The following is a 22,441-nucleotide window of genomic DNA, read 5'->3' as shown; positions in this document are numbered from 1 at the left end:
GTCAGTTTTTCTGATTTAAGGTTTGAAATTCCATGCACCTGAAAGATCTGTGGCATCTAATTAGAGATCATCATAGTAAACAGCTCAGCACAACTGGCAAATTGGGACACTTCTTTTTTTTTCTTCCTAGGACACTAACATCTTCTATTCAGTCTAATCACTGAGCTCTGCACAGAGCCTTGGTCACTGATTTGGGTGGCTTCAGGAGCAGAATCTTAAACCTTGGTAACATTATGGGACGCAGCCTAATGTGTCACACTTGGGCACACTGCAATGATGCATCCAGGCTAATAATATTGAAAACTCAGCTATATTGAGCCATAGAGATGCAACAGATCATTCAGAAATAAAGCAGCCCAACGCCTTATTGTAGAGTGTGGAGACATCTTTTGTGACCAACGGGCACTAGCATTTGATGACCATGCCTCTGCTTTTGGTGGTATCAGCCCAGCTCCATCTGGGCAAGTGTCCGTAGACTGCAATCTCACAACTAGTTCTAACTGGTTCGTTGTTGGCAGTCCCAACAGAAAAATTAAAAAAAAAAAAAAAAAAGAAAGAAAAAGAAAAAGGAGAAAAATACTTAAAGTAATGCTTTTGGAGCAAGGTTAAAGGAAAAAAGAGGAAGAGAGAAGTTCCCAGATATGTGAAGGAGTCTCTTGGCTTTCCTTTTGAAACATGGTTATAAGCACTTTTCTTTGCCAGAACAGTCTTAGAAATATATAACAAAAGAAGAAGCAGAAGGAGAAAAAAATGCCCCCAAACTAGCAGTATTTCAGCTCAGAAAAGCCATGAACATCCTTTCTGTAATATGAATAAAAGAATAGGCTGCTCTGCTTCCTTTCCAGACCTGATCCAAGGTGCAGCATTTCGAGGGACCTCAGGGCCCACGAATAAGCTCTCACCAGAGCCAAAACAGCACAGCCTGTTCCCTTTCAGAAGAGGAAATCCACAGGTAGCATGAGCTGTTCTCAGGTCCTTTTTCTCAAGGGGCAACACTGCCACTTCTTCAGCACAACATCTCAGGACCGCTCCTGTCCAGCAGTCACCTCGTGTTCCCCATCTGCAACACTCCTGATCCCTCCTTTCTCACACTGCTGAAATCAAGTTCTTCCTTTCCCCTACTTTATCCACCCATTCTTTTTCACCTTCACACACCCTTCCTCTCACTCAGGCTTTTCATCCCAGCTCCACTTTGTTCCAAATGCCCCATTCCACTTCCTCAGTGAAGCATTTGGGCACCTCAACAATTTGACGACATGCACATAATAAATACGAGAAAACTCTAAATTTTTCATTCCCTTGAAACCGATCTTCTTTATCTGCTCTCCTCCATGATTTCTTTTACAGCACCAAAATAACCACGTGCTAACTTTATGTTGGGACAGGAATTATTTACTTCTGAGACATGTGACTCCAAAGTGCTGAAAAAAAACAGGTAATAAAAATGTGAGATAGAAAAAGATTATTCTACAATATGTTGTGTTAGCCATTAGCCTACTTCATGAGAATATAGTCTAATAACAATACAATAAAGTTGGGAGAATGCTCTGGAATCCTCTAACATATGAGTTTGGGGTCCAGTTTTACATAGGTAATACCCTTGATATCGCACATTTGCATTTACACAGCATACCTGTGAGGACAACTAGATTGCCATGATTTAATTTTGGATAGCATTTTTCCTTCATAGTTGCAAAGAGAAACCACACACATATGAATGAAGTTCAAATAAATACATCTGATACCCTCATAAAGCTAATTCTGACTTAGAATATTTATAGTGCAAGATTTTGTATGTGCTATATAGCCTCATTTGTTAAAAAAAATACATTTAATAAGTGACAAGCCCAAGTGAAAGATTTTATATGGTACTAGATAAACCACCCAAGTAGTTAAATCAATTCCTTTCTGTTTAATTTTGCTATTTGTTTTTCTATCTGAGCTGCCAATTTTCTAACATATTAGAGAAGAAGTAGGAAAGTCTTTTTGATTGATAACAAGCTCAGATTTTTGTGTCAGATCAGTAGAGATTTTTTTTTTCAAAGTAAGAATTCTGTATGTTGCTCTTACATTCTTAGACAATTATTCTACAAAAATTATTTAAATGCTCTTTTTTTAGCTGCTTTGACAAGAACACCAAAACAGTTCACATCACCCTTGACCCACAGGGTGTACATCATCTTGTCAACATATAAACAAACACATGATGGGCTGTATTTTAATAGATTCTGTAAATATCAAGATCCAATTCATCAAAAGGTTTGCCAAAGTGACAGCTGTGGGGGTTGTGGTGTATGGGTGCGTGTCCATTCAGTGTTGTTGCAATAGGATCATTGCAGGAAAATTCAGAGCTACTGTTGCTCTTTCTTCCACACTATTATTTCTCTGGAGCTCTGGGTTAAGCTGCAGCCTGTATATGCCACTTCATGTATAACGGAAATATGCAGACTTCCGGGCAGAAGCCACATGGCTGGCTTTTATAATAATCCCTCTCCCCTCTCCCCGTCTTTATCAGGCAATTCCTCTGATGTGCTGCACTCTGTCAGAAAAGGAGGCTGAGAGGAATTTATAAGCACAGAAACTCTTACTTGGGAGAATGAGCAGAGCTCAGTTTCGATAAGGTTTACACAGACGCAGTAACTTTTCTTGGTTGGCTTCATAGCTTCTTGGATTTTAAAGCCAGAAGGGACTTCGATCGTCTGCTCCAGACAATACTTCACAGACCATCAACTTCTATCCAGGAAAAGGCACAGAAAAAAGGGAGAGGACCAGTGTGCCGTGAGTACCTGATGCCCCCATAATGGCAAGGAATTGCAAAGGCAAGAAATGCCCAGATGAACCAGCAAGCCAGGATGGCTGCATCTGAAGCTGCGGAGATCATGACAAACCTGCAAGGTTAGTTTGTGCCCAGGGCACAACTACGCTAGTTGTGAAATGAAAGGCTAACACCTCAAACCACTGTCCCTGGCCCAATTTCTGGGGAAACTCTCTGGCCCAACACAAAAAAGCAAAAAGAAAGCAGAATCTACCTGGACAGCTGAGACAAAAAATTCCCAGTAAGTGCCCCACTGAAGATGACACCCTTATGCAAAGTGCTACAAGGCAGATGCAGGCATTCTTGTTTTCCTCATGTATGGCCTGGGAGGTAAAGCAAAGGGTTTGGGGGTTCACAGACTGTGAAGGCAGAGGCTCAGATCATCCAACCCAAAGATCCAACCCCAGAACTTGACACATCTAATGACCCTTTAAAAAGTCAAAGTAAGGTACCTGCCTCTTTTGGTAAGATATTCTTATGTTTAATTACTGCAAAACATAATTACCTTCTTCTTTTGAGATGCATTTTGTTTGACTTCACTTCTAGCTGTGGTATTTTGTCTATCCCATCTTGCCCATTGAATAGAAAAGCCATCTGCCAGTTTTGGGTTTTTTTTTTTTTCCGTATGAAAGTGTCCATACAAAGAAGTCAAACTCTAACCTTTTCTGTAATGAAGACAACATATTAAGCTCCATTAAGAACCCATTCAAAGGCTTTTTTTCCAGAAGCTTGTCACCTCCACAGACACCCTGTACTGTCTTCCTTTTTCCCACAGTTCTCTAGTTGTGGTGTCTAGACACAGGTAAGCCTTCAAAGACATTTCAGTCACATGATACGATTCATTTTATACAACGTATAGCTACCATAAACCCTCTGCTGGAGAGTTAAATGCCATAATGCTTATGGGCAACCCAAACACAAATGCCTATACTCATGCAAAAAGCCAAAGTCTCTCTCCTTCTCCTCTCGTGCGTTTCCAACAGAGTCCTTCACGACTGAAAGTTTAAGAGTCTGATGCCTGAATTTAAAATATTTGCCCTCTTTGAAACTCCTGCCATTTTTGTTTTGCTGGAATGGGAAGTAACATTGGAGTCTTTTTATTCACTAGCAAGTACAATCACCATGAAATGTAGACTGAAAAGACCTAAAAAAAGCCTGCAATCTGGGACAAAGCTCAGGAGTTCTCATCTTGGAAGCCACTCCATGCTTTCTGTAAGCTCCTCAACACCACCAGCTCCCAACAAGGTTGAAAGCTCAAAATCATTCAGTGACATTGTGCTATGAGCTTACAGCACCCAGGCCTCTGTTTGTAGCCTCCATTTGTACTACTTCCATCTGTCATGCACACAAGAGAAGATGAATATTATTACCCAATTGATTGTAGCTACGTGCAGCAACTGATTTTTGTTTGTTTAAATAGTGAAGTTTATTGGGCGTTTTCAAGCCATTAATATGAAACCATTCAACTTCCAACCATATAATTTGTGAGCAGTTTGGGGAAATGTTCGTACTGACTCGGCTTGTGTGTATGTGCAAAACTGCCCTATTATAATGCACACAATATAAGACCTTCGCTGGTATTTGCAATTGCACCATTTGCTCATGATTGACCTGGAGCCACCAGGAAGTCCTGTCAGTATTACTGCTAGGATAAATCACCCGCAGCTAAAGTGGAAGCCCATCTCATCTTTCAGTTTTCAGAAAATCTAGTAAGGTGTTGGTCAAATAGTCACAAAAATTTCCCCCAGCAGGGACAGGACAAACCCATTTCAGAAGGCACAGAGATCCGGCTCACTCTAACCATAATAAACACTGCCTGGGCACAATCCACTTTCAGCCTGTAAGACAATTAACCTTGCTAGGATTTGTTCCCTTGGGCATGGCACTGTTATAGCAGACACACTCCCACGTCTTCCAGTCCACAGCTGTCTGGTCAGCTTAGATGACAGTCATAGCAAGCTCGTGCCCAGTTGTGCATGCCCATGGTCCACCCTTGGTGTGATACCATATTTCCTAGTGCAATGCTAAGGACACACAAAAAGACTTCTAAGAAAAGCTTTGCATGCTCAAGAATATTCACAAAGCTACCTTTTGTTGTATATGCAAGTTTTTGAAACCTTAAACTACATAAAATTTTTAAATTCATCCACAAGAGGGCGGGAAAATTCCAGGGCAGAAAACCATGAGAACATGAGGGAGAAAATAACTAATTCTGAACACTGTCATTTCTTAACATTTTGCCTGTGACTTTCTGTGGGATATCCACAACACATCATCAGACGGTACCAGCTCAAAAACTGAATAATAGATGGATTGCTCATGACACAAGTCTAGCCTGCTTCATGAGAGAGCAGTAAAATTACCTGCAATCTTTGAGAACAAAGAGAAAGAATGGCAGTAATCTTCTACAAGAGTCATAGTCTGAGAGCACCCTGGCTCTTTCTCCAAACTCACCGGCACTACATTGCTTTGCTGTCCTATTCTCCATCTTCTTCTTCAAACACACTGTTTTAGCAGCCTGCATCTGTCTGTTGCCTCAATTTTCCCTATGATCTGAAGGTCCACTTTTTCAGCCTCCATAGATATATGAATTTGCTGAGGAAAAGTGGAAGATAAGATATCTGGCTCTCTGATTTTTATGGTGAGACCTTCAAAGGGTATGAAGGAGGGAGAAATTCAGTCAGACTTTCAGTCTGTGGCAATCTGATCCTTGGATGCTGCACTACAAAATCTTCCTTACATAGAAATTTATCAACATTACTTCTTTTAGAGATTTACCAGATAAGTTAATATCAAGTTGTAATGACTGATTGTAGTATTATTTAAATAAAGTGATGGAATTAAGTCTCAAAATATTAACATACATCCAGTTCAGTTTTGCCTGTGAAAGAAAAAACTTTTTTTCCATAGTTCATGCAGGAAGACAGCCAGAACTAGAAATGAATGCTCTCAACAACAAACTTACTGCTAATTCTCCAAATAAATGAAGTCACCTTCCATACAGAAAGGAAATGTGAGAATGTTTGCCCTCTTTGTTGAAAGCACTGAGACAAATGCACATCATTTCAGAAATCACAAAAAGCATTTTAAATGTAAGATTTTTACAGTAATAAAATAAGTAAGAATGTAATAAAAAATGAAAATAATAAAAATTTAAAAACAATAAAACAAAAATAAGAAAAGGTAAAAAACAAATACTAAAACAAACACCATGGTGGTGCATACCTTCTCTAGGTTGGATTGCACCAGGTAAATTATTGTATTGTGCTAGGTAAATTATTGCCAGGACATGGAATTGCCTTGGCTTAACTACCACTGTAGCCAGCTCTTTTCTCCATGGATGCAGCAGCAAGTTTAAATTCTTGATGTTCTTTCATCCCTTAAAACAGATGATCTGAGAGTCATATGTGACAGAGAAAGGGGCGTTTTTCCCGAACTACCCACCAAGCAGTGGCTGGGTGCAGTACGGGAGCGGTGTGCTGCTCAGCTTCAGAGAGGGGAGAAGGCCTTGTGCAAACTTCTTCAGCGGCTGTCGTTGTTATTTCAAATTTTGATTGATAGTGCCCTGAGAGGCATTGCCAGCTATTTCTGATCATAAATACAGCTGCTATGACATGTAGGGCATAGAGCAGGGATGAATGGCATAAAGTATAGTATGTGGACCTGTGAGATTTCAGAAGAGATAAGTAATAATGTGGAAGAAACATATACTCAGAATGAAGGATTAAACAAAGTCCTTACAGCGATCCAACATGAACGTTGCTATATCTTTAAAAAAAGAAGCCATCTGATTTGGCTTGGCAGCAAACAATGAAATTGTACACAAATTAGTCTTTCAAAAGTGAAGGAAAAATCTATTTCAGACAGTGAAGTAAAACTTCTGCAACACTATTGCCTCTGGCAACATGTCACTTTTGGGTAATTAGGGCATAAAAATTAACATTTTATTAAATAAACAAAAACTCACAAAGGTTAAGAAAAGAGACAGACAAATGTAGTCTTTGGAGGAAAGGGAGGCTGCAGACCTCAGGCTGACCCTCAGCCATCTCTTGTTGGGAATGGCAGACCCCAAGGTCAAATAGCTACTCAGCCAGGCTTACTGTCTGAGCCCACCCAGGCTCAGATATATAGCCTACCCTAACGTATGTTCCACCATATGGTGGGCTAGAGACACCCCTGAGCCCAGGCCACACAATTTCTGCTGGAGAGCTCTCGCTGCTGGAAATTCACCAAGTCCCTAGACTGGGGATACGATAGCTTCCACTCCGGACAAACAAGCAAGCACAATAATATTCCTAAAAAAATTGCCCCTTTTTCCAAGTAACTTGAATGTGATCCTGGTTTGATAAGGAAAGAAAATAGAATGAAATTCAGGTGAGACAACATTGATGCAAAGATCTGAACATCAATATGGTATCTATTTTTTCCCCAAACATCTTCAGATTAGTGTGTGGTCTAAGGAAATGACAACATTCATCTTCACTTCGGTTATCTTTGTGATAAAACTGCATCAGCAATTGATCTTCCCAAACTCCTTACCTAACTTTTAAACGGGCTGAAAGATTTACAGCAAATAAAACTCTACTGTATTGCTCCATGAACAACAGAGGAGGTTCAGTTGTGTGAAAAGTTTTGGTCTCAACACAGAAACGAGACCTCAAATTTCTGAGGAAGCGCCTCTCACCATGAAAATGCCAGAGCCAGAGTACCGTACTTTGCAATATGAAAGTTTGGGGCTGTGGAAAAGAGCACACTGCTGAAAACACAGCTGAGGTCTTAGCTTGGTACACTTCGCCAACTGCCATAAAGGATTACAGCAGTTTTAGCTGAAATTTGTAAGTCTGTGTAACTTTTTGTGCATTTCTGTTAGAGCTGGTCAAAAATGAATCTGTAACCTCCACTTTTCTGCATTAAAAAAAAACATCCTGTTAAAAAACAACCATTTTTTCAGGAAGGTATCAGTTTTGCTTAAGTGTTCTGATGATATTTTTGAACTAGTTAAAAAGAAACATATTTATTTTGATGAAACATTAGTGTTTATTCCTGAACATTCCCAATGCACGCCATCTAGAGGCACCTAACCAACCTGTACACCAGTTTTCCTACTCTGAAGTAGTGAGTGGCCCTATGTCATGGATGAGAATCAAGGCGGTTTTTTTGAAGTTAGGAATTTTTTCATCAAATGTCAAATCCTGCTTGGAATATTAGCTCTGAAAGACAGTTCATTTTTTCAGAGGTGGACAAATGTCACTTTGCTACCACAGCTGTCAGTGAAATCTTGCTGGTCACAATAAAATTAATTAAAACAAACACAGGGAAATATCTGTAGCTTAGCAAAACTTAACATCACCAATTGGCAATGAAGATGTGCTTTATTATCTTACAAATGAAAAGAAAATATATTTGAGTACTTCTTATTTTTCTCTAAGTAATTGTACATCTCTTTCATCTTCTTTTACTGGAGCAATAGAAATGGGGACAGAATTCAAGCCAACTTAAAATAGAAATAGAATAGAATATAGAAAATAGAACACTTCTAGTATTTTTACTTCAATTATAAGCTCTTTTTGTAAAATGGTGGTCTAAAAATAGTAAGAGTCATCAACCTGTACTGCTATAAAAGTTCTTTTGACAGATTGATAAAAACTAATTCCCTGCTTTCCACAGTGAATGCTGACATGGCATCAGGCAAAAAGTACATATGAAACATTTTTTAAAAAATACTGACCTTATGACAACTGGAAGATTAGCCAAGGTAAAAATTGTAAACCCTAGATTTGCCTACTTTATTTGCTTTATACATGACACTTCACTTAATCTAGGATTATTTTTTTTCCACTTTAGGAGTGTAACAAATACTGACCATTACTCTATTTCCAAATTGAGGGCTCTGTTACAGGTGAAAAACACAAAGAACAGAGCCTTCATATGGCCTCTATTTCAGTAGGAGTTTCTTGTACTCATGATAAAACCACTTTTCTCTACTTTGTAATTCCACAGATGAAATCAAAACATCTTTAGAAATGCCCTGGGGTCACTAAATTTGCTTGCTTATACACCAGTAGGTCTCTACACAGAAAGTACCAGGTTGAATTACTGTTAAAATATGGAATTGTTTATGTACATCTTGCTAAATCCATGCAACAAATACGCAATGTAGTACAAACAATAAACTTACGAGTTACAGATTTTTTACAAGATACCAAGAAAAATGTTTTTCTTTGATGGTAATATTTATCTAACTAAATACAATGCACTACTACGCAGTCACTGGCAACGCAACCCTCCCGTTCTTCACAGTAAAATATTAACCTGAGGTCAAATGAATACATTTATACAAGAGTACCTTTAGGTTAACTATGTGTTACTGTTGTTGTATAGACAGTGGCAGAAAATATGCAGGTGGCCCTATGGTTCGGAAAGAACAGTTGGCCTACCTTGGAAAAAAATGATTTAAGAATTGTGATTAAAGTGATACTGTGTTATTCAGTCATGCCTGAAGACCTCATTAAATCAAAGTTCCTAGTGACATCAATGGCTATCTTGTCTGAGCAAGGACTGATTAACAACTGCAGGATATAAGTCCTGGAAGATCATGATCTGCATGAGGCCTGACACAAATTAGCTTTTGCCAGCTATAACTGGACCTCATCTACAGTTTGCAAAAAGAATCTCCTGTAATCACCTGAATTTTAAGGTTAAGCATTTATAGGCTTTAACCATGCGTATTGCTTTTTTTCACGCAAGTAGAAAGCACTGTGGTTTTGCGGTTGGTGGCTAGGATTTTGTGGCTTTATTGTATTTGTTTTAATATAGGAAAACTTCTAGAGCATATTTGCTTTGTGACATAATGTCTTTATTATGTCTTGCGGAAACAATTGACCCAAGTCAAGTTACTATACACTATATCTATAAGTTAATTAGAACTTTAAGATGTGACAAATAAAACACATTATTGACTTTTAAGTCTTCAATCAAATAAATATTTACAGCTGCAATTTGCCAAAATTATTTACCTTTCAATAACGGATCAGAAAGAGAATATGCACTGCAGACTCAAGTGAATGCCTTGGCCATCAGCAAACAAATTACAAACAGAAGAAAAAATAAGTGTTCCAGCTATCATTACAGTCTATAAATAGCTGATGTGGTTCTCCTTTAAAGATGTGCGATCTTCTACATTACTAGACTTTTTCAATGCATAATTGACCTTGAGATGGAGAATAACCTCGCAGCAGAGTGGCTTTTCTTTTAGGGAACAATGAGTATAGATATTAGAGGATGTGCCTGTTGTCAATGATCATTGCTGAAATCTGCCTATACCACACTGGGACAATCAATTTTGTAAATGATTGCAATAATCAAGGAAATTGCCTAATTTATAAATCCTGGCATACAGCATTTTAATGGATTCCTACATTTTAATGCTGATGCTTTCAAAGCCAAATGAATTGTTGTCCAAGCTGTCACTACACAAAATGATAAAAACATCCAGTCTTGTGGGTAACTACATCTCATGGATATTCAGACCATCAGGTACACAATCACTCATTAGTGAATTCTGTGATAGTTTCCAGTTACAAGCCAACAGCAAAAGCCACAGTTTCCTTATGAAAATGCCTTCTCTGGAACCAAGGGCTAAAAATAGACAAGTATTACCAAACCGATACATCAAAAAATTTCCTAGCCTTCTTTGTCCGGTAAGATAGCATGCTGTTTTACCTTTCCTCTTTTTTTTTTTTTTTTTTTTTTTTTCCCCATACATAAAAAGGAATAATCTTGTTTCTAGAGCTAAGAGGCAGGTCCAACAATTTTTTGACCGTGAATCACATCGGTGCAGGCACCATTCGTATGGAAGGAAAAGAAATGCAGGGCTTGGTGCCACGGCTGTGGCTGGTGAGTAATTCTACTCTCCAACTTGCTCTCCACACTTAATCCAGTTCTGCAGACGTAGATTCTCAGTTAAACCTTAAGCAATTGATTTCGGCCAATAGTGGGCTGCCAGTACTTTACTTACTGCTCAATCTCACTAACCTGACATTTATGGTGTACTGATTGGCCTCTGTCAGTGGTGGTGGCTGTAAATTCACTTTGAAAAGCTTTGTGTTAACAGCCTTCAACCAGGTTCTGAGACGAGTACGAGCAGGCAAGCTGACAATTGCTCGACCTCCTGCCCTTATTACAGTGAGTAAATCAGGCTTTGAGCCATTAGGCTGGAGCCCGAGGCCTACACAAAAAGGATTGACATGACTAAAGGTCAACCTCTGTCACACATGTGTAACAATTTGGATAATGGAATTCTGTAACTTATCTGAAAAAGGTGCCAAATGCATGGAAGGAAAGTATACCCTGGGATGAATTTTCCAGCTTTTATGTTAAGCGGTCACTTAAAAGTCTTGCATTTTAAAGTCCACACATGTTTGATGCCATGAAACCTGGGGGACCAGAACATAGAAAGTAGTGATTGAGACAGTTCTGCAAAATACTGGACACCACTGCCACCCGGAAAAGTGTGCGCTGCAGTTTCGGCTTATCAAATCTATAACCAATATATTATTGGCACCAGGTACGCAACACATTTTGGATAGCCATATATCTCATTAAAATACTGCTTTTATGCAACCACTTTGAATCATAAGTCAATAGAAATAATTCACTGTTAATGGTATCATAAATTAAGAGTAATTTCAAGCTTTACAAACTAGGTTTCATCCAACAATGGAAATTGCTTTTACTAACTAATAAAAATAATAAAAAAAAAGTGAAGTGTTTGCGTAATATTGCTGATTGGATCACTTTTGAGCAGTACGGAAACGTAGTGGTCAAATAAGGACAGAAATGAGCTTTCATAGTTATTTGTGTTCCGTTTCAGTATTTTTGCATATTACATAATAAAATCTCCAAGGTGAGATTATGTGCCATGGAAAAACAGACAGTCCCTGCATGATCTGGCAATTTAGAAAATATTTTTTTTTCAGAGAATAGTATGTGTCCAGACCCGTGCATATTCCATGGAGTCCACAGAATTATTTTTTTCAGTAACATTGTTGAGATTCTGGGGCTTTATCCAACTCCCCACCAAAGTTTATTCCAAACTTCACTTCATTAAATAGGAAGAGAATCAGTCCCTGTGCCAAATTAGATTTCTTTTGTTGCACATGTGCTTAGGTTTATTTATCTGCTCAGGCATACAATAGATACTTAGTGTACATGGAACAAACATACCGAGGACACGGAGGTACATGAAGATACGGCATGAAAAAGTCTTATAAAAATCACAGTGTTTCTAAAAGAAACATCTAGGTTTAGTTCAGCTTTTCTAAGAATAAGGATTATCAAACACAAAGTAGCTTTTATATTTGGGATGGAATTAACGTTGTATCGACCCTACCTAAGGAACCTATAACTTACAAAAGTTATCTGGAAAAATGTGATACTAAGTAGTCCAGAAATACTAATGTTAGCAAGCTGCTTTGCAGCGGCTTAATGCAATTTTCTTCAAAGGTACATAAATTAAAAAAGCTGTGGCGCTCAATGCACTGTTACTAAATTTTCAGCTTAGCAAGCTACTGAACACATCGTTAGGGATACTTCCAGTAGGCAGTATGTGAACTTAAAATCTACGTAAAAGTAAAAACTATTGTGCTTTTTTAATAGAAAATAAAACACAAGTGTGGTACACCACACCAAATTCTCAGAAAAGGCAAAACAAACCAAGAACAGAATGGCACCAGCTGTTACTCCGCATAATTTAAGATATAATAGTAATATAACTAGCGGTTTTTTTCAAGACAAAATTATTTGAATTTCATGAACATGACATATTTGAAACAGGGCTGACAAGCAGTCTAGAATACTAGATGATGGATTGCTGAGAAACATAATTTTCACTTTAATAGAACTACGGCATGCACATAATTCTATCCCCCAGTGCTTTGCTGTTACAGCGAATTTAGTCCAAAATACAGCCTTGAGAATCTGAATACAAATCTATCACCATAACTGGAATGAGCGCTTCATCTGGAAGGTAAGGATTCTCTCTGAATATTAATTTGTGCAGAAATGTACAGTACCGTTGCATGGACACTGGCCAGCATGCGCCCCAGCAAAACGCCTGTTCTTGGTCCAGATGAAGTCAAAGGCAATGTTTTCTTTGACTTCAGTTGCTGCACCAAAAGGCCCATGAGTACCCAAATGGTACTTTATTAAAATGACATACACGCTTTCTAGTAGTGCCAGTTATTCCTGTCCATTTAAGGGGAAAACCAGTAACACAGGTTTAGCATTTTGTAATTACTAATGAACACCCTGCGATTTGTATACTTAGCTCTTCCCCTAAAGAAACCTAACATGAAAAAAGTATTTCTTCCAGAAAAGCAAAACTTAAATTAAGTCAAGTTAAATACAGTGAAGTAAGACATTGGACGATCTTGGGCTGTTCCAAAGAAAAAAAAACTATTTAACCTCTGACAAAAAAAAAAAAAAATCAAGATAGACAGCAAACTCTTTATCAGGTGAATGAAGAAAAGGAAACGGTAAGATTCTATCCTTTGAAACGTCTGTCAGTAAAAGTTTTTTCATTTAAACTGCATTTGCGGGGTTGGGGGGGGAAACACTTATGATTTAGCTGTTTCCAGAATTCACAGTTTAAAGTTTGGAGCCTGAAAAACTTTGACTACTAAAATGTATAAGCCTTTTAAACTTCTGTATTTTAATCTAATAGAATTTAAGTGTATATCGTATACATTCCTTAAGTCTACTCTTATTAAATTTTGATGTTAAACAGAAAGGGGAAACCATGTGCAACTAGATTAATTTATCTCCAGGGAGTAAGGACACATTAATAATTGAGATAATGTTTTCATATATGTTGGAATCAAGTGCGCCTTTTCAATTCTTTATTAGAAAACACATTAGGGGAAAATTATCTCCTTCTCATCAGTAAGACCTAATTGCTGAGAAAGTCTCTGTTTTCTTTGCAATAACAAAAGGATTGTTCTCATTACTTCAAAATGGAAAAAAAAAAAAAAGAAAAAAAGAAAAAAAAAGATCAGAAATATTATCAAGCAGTGCTGGAATAAATGCCTGTATTACCAAAGAGAGTGTTTACTTAGTACACCCAGTCCTGTTTTTGTTTTAAACAAATCAGAGTTTATTGTATTTTTATAAAATACAAGCAAACTTTGGATTGGATAGAAGTGGGCCAAAGGGGAAAAAAAAGAACTACAACTAAAAATGACTAATATTTTTGGCTTTCTGAAGGCCTGATCTTTCTGAAAGTTATAAAAAATTATCTTGGCTGATTGTGAAAGAACTCCATAATTTCCCATGAACACCCATAGGTGTCAAGGCCTGTTGTGAGGTAATGGAATGGTATGTAATTTACTCTGAATCGCTGTACATTATGCTGTATGGATTACATACAAAGCAAACATTGAGCGCACGGTGGGAACACTTGTGCAGACAGACTGAAGCATATTTCCATAGCGTTGAACTATACATCAAATGCAGTGCTTCTGATGTTTCCCACAACAAAGAGAATAAAAAAAAAAAAAAAAATGCCAAATCAGTAACTATGCTTAAAAGCCTTTGCAATAGCCCTTCTGTTTATCTGGTGTACACTGAAAACAAAGAACTGCAAACAAAAGCAAGTATCTATCAACTTTACTTTACAGTGCTGAAAGAAAAAATATTAGAATGCGATTTACGGTACTAAGAAAGAGAAGTTCTCTCTGTAAGGTCCATCAAGACCTAATGCTGAATAACTGATCTGTGGACATACTTGTATTTGCAGCTGTCTTGAAAAGACTGGTGGAGGACAATTGACTAAAGCCACAACTTTATAAAGAGAAAATGATGAGACATTCATTTAACGTTTACAGTGATTTAATCCACACTTCTATACCGTATAGACTAAAAGAATACAAATTATTCAGATACGTGCTTTCAATTGCTTTTATTTATTTTCACAGATCAGCTTTGTAAAATCACACACGCTTTCTGATTACTTTCTTTTGATATACTTTCTCTTTATTAAACATTAATTCTCTGATAGATAAAATATACCGAACTGAAAGTCAAAACAAATGAGAAACGGCCAAAACTTGTCCCTGGAGCTTAGAGTATGTGGTTCTCTGCTAACAATTTTTGCCATTAGCAGAAATAATCTGAGTCCGTGAGCTGCCCACAATACCTCCACCCAAAAAACTAAATATAATTATTATTTTTGAGATAATTCGCTTAAAATACACATGCTTATTTTGCTAACCAACAGGAAATCTGTGTTGTGTGTTAGAAACAGAGGAGAAAACCCACACAAAAACTCAGCTTACACCCATCAATGGCCTGAATCTGGCACATACATCAGTACTATTTCTTTTTTTTACTTTGCATCTTTTTCTTCTTTGGTTGTGGCTTTCCCCCCAACAACCTTGTCTCTTTAATTGCTTTAAAACTATTTTTAAGTTCATCTGAAATTAGACTAAAAAAATCCTTCCTATCTAAAAATGATATTATCAATATTTGCAACTTAGCTTGCATAAAACTGATTCATAATAAAAATAATTTAAATTGAAAATGTAAATATTTAAGGACAATGTAAAATTCTCTAGCTCCATTTATTTTAGCTAAATTTCAATGTTTTATGTAACTTGATGATCTGGCAAGCTTATTTTATTATTTTATATTCTGTTAATTAGCATAGCTTAGACCACAAAACCCCTCTTAACAATGAAAATAAAGCCTCCAACATCACTATAGAGTGTCTCATAAAAAAATATTTGATTAATAACATATCCCAAAATGCTCTCATTATAATCACTGGGCTTTGGTAGGAACAGATTTAAGTCCGATTTATTAATAGCTGCTACACAAGAGAAATTGCATCCCCACGCAAGGCAGCAACAAAACTCTCAATGACTGCAAATCATCCAGTTTTACCGAGCGCATTTTGGTGTGTTCTGAGACTAAACTTTTACTCTTTAATGTGAAAATCTCCCTCTTGCCACTTCGACTCTTTTGGGTAAATACTTTGAGACAAAGACCCTGATGTGTTATTCACTATTTGTTTGCATTTAGGAAATGCATAGGAGCTCCTACTCATAGAAAGAAGTCACACGTATTAGACAGCATGTAAAAATAGAACATAATGATTAAAACAGGTAATCATCAGTCCCAAAGAGCTGACAACCGCAGGTTCATGGTTTTCCGTGTGAACAAGTGCTATACACAACATGTAGGCTCCACAATACCAAATCTCTTTCAAAAATCCATTCACTTTTACTGTATAGCCACTGAAGACAGCAAAAAAAACTCTTTGCATCTTCATGGACTCCTTGTCGGTTTCTAACTAGCAAGCACAGCCCCTTATATTATGAAGATGCAGATTTGGCCTAGATGAGTAAATATCACCTGCAGAACTACGACCACATTTCTGCTGAGTCTCCGTAGCAATTTGACTTGAGGTGACCTGAAGCTGCAGCTACAGAGAACTAAGCAGAACTGAGAAATGACACCTTTCAGCACAAAGCAAAGATGACATGAATGGCAAAAGACTAGGCAGACAGTAGGTTGTTTCTGTAAATAAGAAGTACTGACACAGACAGGGATTATACGTGTTCCCTATTAATTATTAGATCTGTATGTTAAATGAGCATACACTGCCTTTGCTTTCTAAATTAACTTACCACATGATGCTGTTTTTAGCATCTGCGTACAAACTATACCTAGGCACAAAACTCCAGTGCTTCACTGGAGAAAACATACACGGTCACAAACAGTAACAGCCGTGGATGTCCCCGTACAAGGAATACAATAGCGGGTTTACGATCTGTTCTGCCAAACCACAGTCAGTCTTCACCACAAAATAAACCAAACTATCACACCCTGAATGTTTTCATATCAATTATCACTGTTACCCTCTCTAAGATGGTGACAAACACAAAAAAAAAAAGGACATCTTCAGAGAGCCGAAAGTGGCTTTCACATAAAAGCACCGGACGCATCATTAGGGGAGTGCACAGCCGGTGCAGGACACCAGAGCTAAACTAAACTGTGAACAAGCACTAACGCCTTCACTGCGTGGATAGCAGGGCTGTAGAATGGGCTCCTGCACTTGTTTCAGCAGCTTTCTCGGGCTGTCTGTAGGCCACAGCCATGGTACAATACGCCGTCTCAACCCACACGTGCTACTCAGACTGAGACGATACGGCTAGTACTGTGACCAGAGAGCTCCATCAGCTCTTGTTGCTCGGGACAAAATGTAAAGAGCACCGTGTGTTGTAACCTTCAGCCTTCTCTGGCCACGTCTCTCTATTCCGCGTTACAGCACCTGCAACACATCTGCTCTTCCTATGCAAACCAGTTGGAGGCCTGAGGCGTCCACTGGTTTTCTGGCTGCCCCCAGTGCCGCAAGGCTTTTGCTTCCTCTGGCTACGTTTTCAAATCTGATGGGTCAGCTTCTTTAAACTGTGTTGATTTATTTTCATGGCTAGTGAACGGTGCTAGTACTATGTACAATTGCACTCAACATCTAATTCAAACCAATCAAATTTGACGAGGAAGGAAAGATGACGACTTACTTCCCAGAGATGCTGAGTGTTCCTGATGGCTCCCGCTTGAACCTTCTCTGGCAAGAGCAAGACGCCCTGGAAGGGCCCGATCCAGGTGCCCTGCTGGATCCGCTGCGCCGCACAAATGCCGTATGCCAGGCCGGGCACCGTGCTGGTGCACAGACACACTTCCCGGGGCAGGTCCCGCAACCACTCTGGGATCTCGGGCGGAGGGGCTGCTGCGGCAGCACTGCTGGTGCCCACCAGACGGCGGAGGGGGTGGAGGGGGCCGTGCGTGGGGCACTCGCTGTTGCGGTTATCGGCACACATGTCACATCCTGTGGGGCAAAGAGGGGAAAACACCATCAATATGGTGCTGCTGGCCACCACCATGGTCACTGCCACAGGCAAGATGGTGCAGATCCCTCTGCTTTTCCTACCATTTTGTGGCAGCTCAGGACTCACACACACTGTGCCCTTTTGCACGTTGCTGAGGACGGTTTTCCTAATCTCGCCAAAGCCCTTAATACGGAATCCCAAAACCCTGCAGACATTTTGCAAGCCTGGTGTGTTCACAGACCTGCCAAGACTCATTTATTTTAACACAGTTTTTTAAGATTCATTTTTTTGACTAATATAAATAGCCCATTTAAACCATCCCCGTGTGTTTCGGTGAGACATTTTAAAACACAGTCATAACACCTCACAAGTCCCCCTCATTTGCCTTACCACAGCTCAGCTCAAGAGTTTAATCAGCACAGGGTTTAATTTCATCCTTATTTTAAATGAACATTCACTCTACTTTTTACATGAACATGTGTGTGCAAGCCTGTCTGTTTAGAAAATAAAATAAATTAAACAGAACCTCATGAATGACAAATCAGAGCATGCATGGACATTTACTTTCTTATAGCCGAATCTAATCTTTAAGTAGAAATTATGTAGCAAATACTACTGAATCCTAGCACACGTTTGAAAATTTTTATTGAATAGGAATGCATGTTTCTTGCCTGTTACATGTAGCTGAGGCTAAGAACAAAACCAACATGCCTGGTTTTGTGAACAGCTCCCACGAAAAAGACCGGTTTGTAAAAATGTTGTTTTCCCTAATGGCTTTTAATAAGGGATGATGTTTCTCTATTTTTGGAAGATCCTACTGTGATTTGTCTATTTTGAGCGAAGAAAATTTTGGTTAAATATTTCCACTGCACACTATTGCACATGCCATGAATGTACAACTTCCAGGAAAATGTTTCGAAAATGTTTCGAAAATGTTTCATGATCAGGAAATCCATTTCTCTGGAGGTATGCTGAGTTAACATATCAATAAATCTACTGAAATAGGTTACCGTCTTCTGCACATTTCATTTTTGTAGCTCAGTTTTCATATAAATTTATTCCAGAAGGACAAAGGAAAAACAATAACTATGCCGTAGTACTCATGTAGCAAACCCTAGATCTTTCCCCTAATAATTTTATACAACCTACACCCATTCTTACAAAAATAAAGTACAGTATTCACTATAGAAGCTGTAGCTTCTTGGTCTAAGCCACAGATTTAGACTTGCTAGATTGCCTGTAACCACAGTTTCAATTCTCAGGGGCACTGACTCAGCTGTTCTTCTTTCCGAGGTGGACGTACTATGTATTATGTAGGCCTCTTTACTACAGAGCCTTCAAAGAAAAATCTCCCTCTTTATTCTGTAAAAGCTGCTAAAGGATAATAAAGGCTGCATTTTTAAAATATCGCCTCTATTTGCATTCTCCAACTTCAGACACGCTTTCCAAGCACTTTACTTTCCTGTAATCCTCTTTTAAATTGTACCATACAAAAATGACGCATTCAGCAATATGAAAATATTTGAAAGTTACATGTGGAAGCTAATTTCCCTCAAAATCATTACACCTTTGAGTCTTGCAGGTAATGCATGTGTCCTCGGTGCTGGTGTCTTCAAGTTCTCTACCAGTAACATCGATCAGAGATCTTAGCAGCAAGCAAGCAAACCCCGAGTTGTGCAGTACTCTGATGGGTGCCCCTGCAGAAGGTGGACGGCGTATGAAACTCGCCCCATGCCACCCCTAACATGTCACGCAGGGTAAGGGCAGGAAGGCAGGAGGGCAGAAGAGCCCTTGCCGGCACTGCAGCACACCCGAGCAGCTACAGGACACAGCCCCCTGGTGGGGACCATGCTTAGACTGGCAAACAAAAAATGCCTTTTGGCTGGAGGGTTAAAGCCTTTCCTTAACAATATAATCCCTGTCGCAAAACGACTCTTTTGTTGGGTTAAGCCGTAACTGCAGAGGGGTTTTGCTTGCTCAGTCACGTCAGTTAGAGGTGGCTGGAGGATGAGATTTGCAGGACCCCAGGGAAAAGGTTTCTGGCTAGTGCTGAGAGAAGATTATTATGCAGCAAATATTCCTACAGCCCTTCCCAGGCATGATGAATAAAAGGCAGCAAGTACATGCTGTGGGTTTTTTTGTTGTTGTTGTTTCCACAGCTAGTTTGGAAAGTGAGGTATCACCACAACATCTTTTCTTTCCTCTTCGAAACCAGTCATCAAGAAAGCCTGTGTTTTCGGCATATCCAAAGATCTCAGGGGCTTCACTGGAGTTTGTCATTGGAGATCATACAGGAAAGGATCTCAAATAGGAAAAAATAATAAAAAAAACCCACAACCTCAAACAGGTTGGCATGTGAGTACACTTTAAACAAATCCAGCATCTTACCATGAAAGTTAGAAAGAAAACATCTGACAGAAGAACTGAGGGGATTAGGAGAGGATTTCTAACCATGATGTCAATTAGCACCCAGGGCAGGCCCTTGAATCCGACCTGTTTGCACTGTTTCACTGTTTTGTAGATGCATAACTCTCCTCCCAACCACCTGATTATTAATGGCTTTATTGGAGACACCATGTCTCTGTAGCAACTTACATTAAACATGCTAAGGCATCTTCATGACTCCACTCAGGCAATTCCAGAGTCAATTTCCTGCACCCTGCCACCAGATCTGTATAATTTTTCATGCACACAACTTTCCGTACCTGCCTAGAACAAGCATTTCTTCGATACCTCCTGACAATATGTGTGCATGAGTGTGTATAAAACATTTTATTTCCACCTTTTCAAGGAAAAGAAATTAAGAAATTAACTGGGAGTATAAACCAAACCTATGTCGCTGTAATTTACCCTTATAGAAAGTCACACATAGTGATATTTATTTTCCACTATCCAAAACCACTGGTAATGTCTTAATGCTTGGCAGCGGCAGTATCTGGTCTCCTGCTGTGTTCTTTTCCCTTTGTCCTGCCAAAGCTGAAAATTTGGAAAGCGGGACATCTTCTGAAACTGTTTTGGCTTACGGCTTGTTCATGAGAGGGAAGAGTCTGTCTTTAATACTAAGCAGTACTGAAATTTTTCTTAGTTGCATGCTTTATACATCTCTCTTTAGTTTTTATGCAATAATACAAACAAAATTAAAAAAAAAAATGTCATAAATGTTATAAGGAGTGGAAGCCCTACTAGACGTATTTTACCATGCCCTGAGTAAAAAGTTGATGTGCATTTTTCCTCTTCTGTGACTAATTTTTGTGCAATGATACTTGGAAGGCTTTTACCCAAGCACACTATCAATAATGTTATACCACCCGTTTACAGACAGTCACTCTAAGCAGTGGATTCCTCTGCCTCAGAGGACAAGGGAAGGAACTTCAAGACTTGCACACTATCCTGCCTCACAGAAAGGATCAACAGCACTATCTTCATAGATTCTGCAAAGTAGAATGTGATACAGTGCACCAACTTACTTAATAATACATGGAAAAGAAAGGGGGTTTTTGAGAGGGAGAGTGTTGTGGTCCACTGACATCACTAGGGTCTCCAAACTGGATGACAACCGTTAAGAATCCCACAGGTGTGGGAAGTTCATGTAAAAGGGATGTGGCAGGACAAGTGTGAGCTTTCCAGAGGACTGCCACACAGGGCGACAAGGAGAGACGTGCTGTGCCCTTCCTCCTGTTTTGGGCTCAGAAAGCACAGGACTCCTCCTGTGAGTACTGTGCAAGTACAGGCCTCCTCCAAGGACTGCTGAAATGAATACTTCCACTGGCTGTAACAGCATCAGTCAAGCCCCAAATCAAGACAAGGAGAAGCAAGAAATGTGAGAAAATTGAGGGAGCTGCTGAAAATGGAAAAAGGAAGGAGGACTGCAGCCAGAGCAGAGTGTCTCCTGATAAAATCAGGAAATGTAGAAGGTAAGGTCATCAGGAATGCTCCATTGCAGGCCCAGAGGCAGCCAGACTTTTTGGAAGGAGATCAGTTCCTCACTTTGTAGCTTCTCACTCTATAGATGGGAGGATTAAGGCAAGGAAGAAGCAAGAAAAAAAAAAAAAACAATAACTATTTCCTAGTGGAGCTGTTTGGTATGGCTCTTTTGGGAGGAGAGTAATTTGTTATCATTTATTTGCCTCCATAAAAATGGACACAGTGTTATGCCAGCACTATAATTCCATGTGAGTACACTTAAAAGTACTAAACCTAAGCAAAAGGGAAAGGATACATCATTGCTCCCAAAATACAATTCTAAACACTGTGCAACCTAAGTAACACTACTACTGCATATTTTAAAGGAAATCTGAGAGAAATCTTTAGTCAGTGAAAGGTAGAGTCCAACATAGCATTTTAACCAGCAAAGCAGCTGTAACAATAAATGAAAGAAATACACGTTTTGTCTCAGCAATAATATGCTTCAAAGGTGCAGTTACACTGGATACCTGCAGTTTGCTGGTATTAAAGAAGGGTGGCCTCTGACCCTTGGCTTCATAATTCACCGCAAGCATGCAGGTATCCGATGTAAGTGGCCATCATTTCACACAGTATTACTCACTTGCGAGTATAAATCACTGCGGCTGGCCCCGCGTCCCTGGCTGGGCCCGGGTACCCAGCTAAGAGGGAGGGTGGGCTGGGTGAGACAGTACCCGTTCCTTTCCTTCCCTGAGGGCCGGCGCTTTCCTAGGGGTCGCGGGTTCCTCGTGCCTCAGTTTCCTCATCGACGAGCCGGCATCAATGTCCTTTTTTT

At 39.2% G+C, this 22,441-nt stretch overlaps 1 protein-coding gene across 1 annotated transcript in view; it reads right to left on the bottom strand.

Annotated features, from left to right (window-relative positions):
- Positions 1–22,441, bottom strand: part of PRDM6 (PR domain containing 6) — a 74,457-nt gene that overhangs the window by 45,593 nt on the left and 6,423 nt on the right. Inside the window, exon 3 of the mRNA XM_009893824.1 lies at positions 17,395–17,702. Coding sequence (XP_009892126.1) covers positions 17,395–17,702 — 308 coding nt within the window. The remainder of the gene's footprint in view (positions 1–17,394; positions 17,703–22,441) is intronic.

The sequence above is a fragment of the Charadrius vociferus genome, unplaced genomic scaffold (assembly GCF_000708025.1).
Source record: "Charadrius vociferus isolate BGI_N301 unplaced genomic scaffold, ASM70802v2 scaffold158, whole genome shotgun sequence".
NCBI classification, from domain to species: Eukaryota; Metazoa; Chordata; class Aves; order Charadriiformes; family Charadriidae; genus Charadrius; species Charadrius vociferus.
This window is presented reverse-complemented; position numbering and strand designations above follow the sequence as displayed.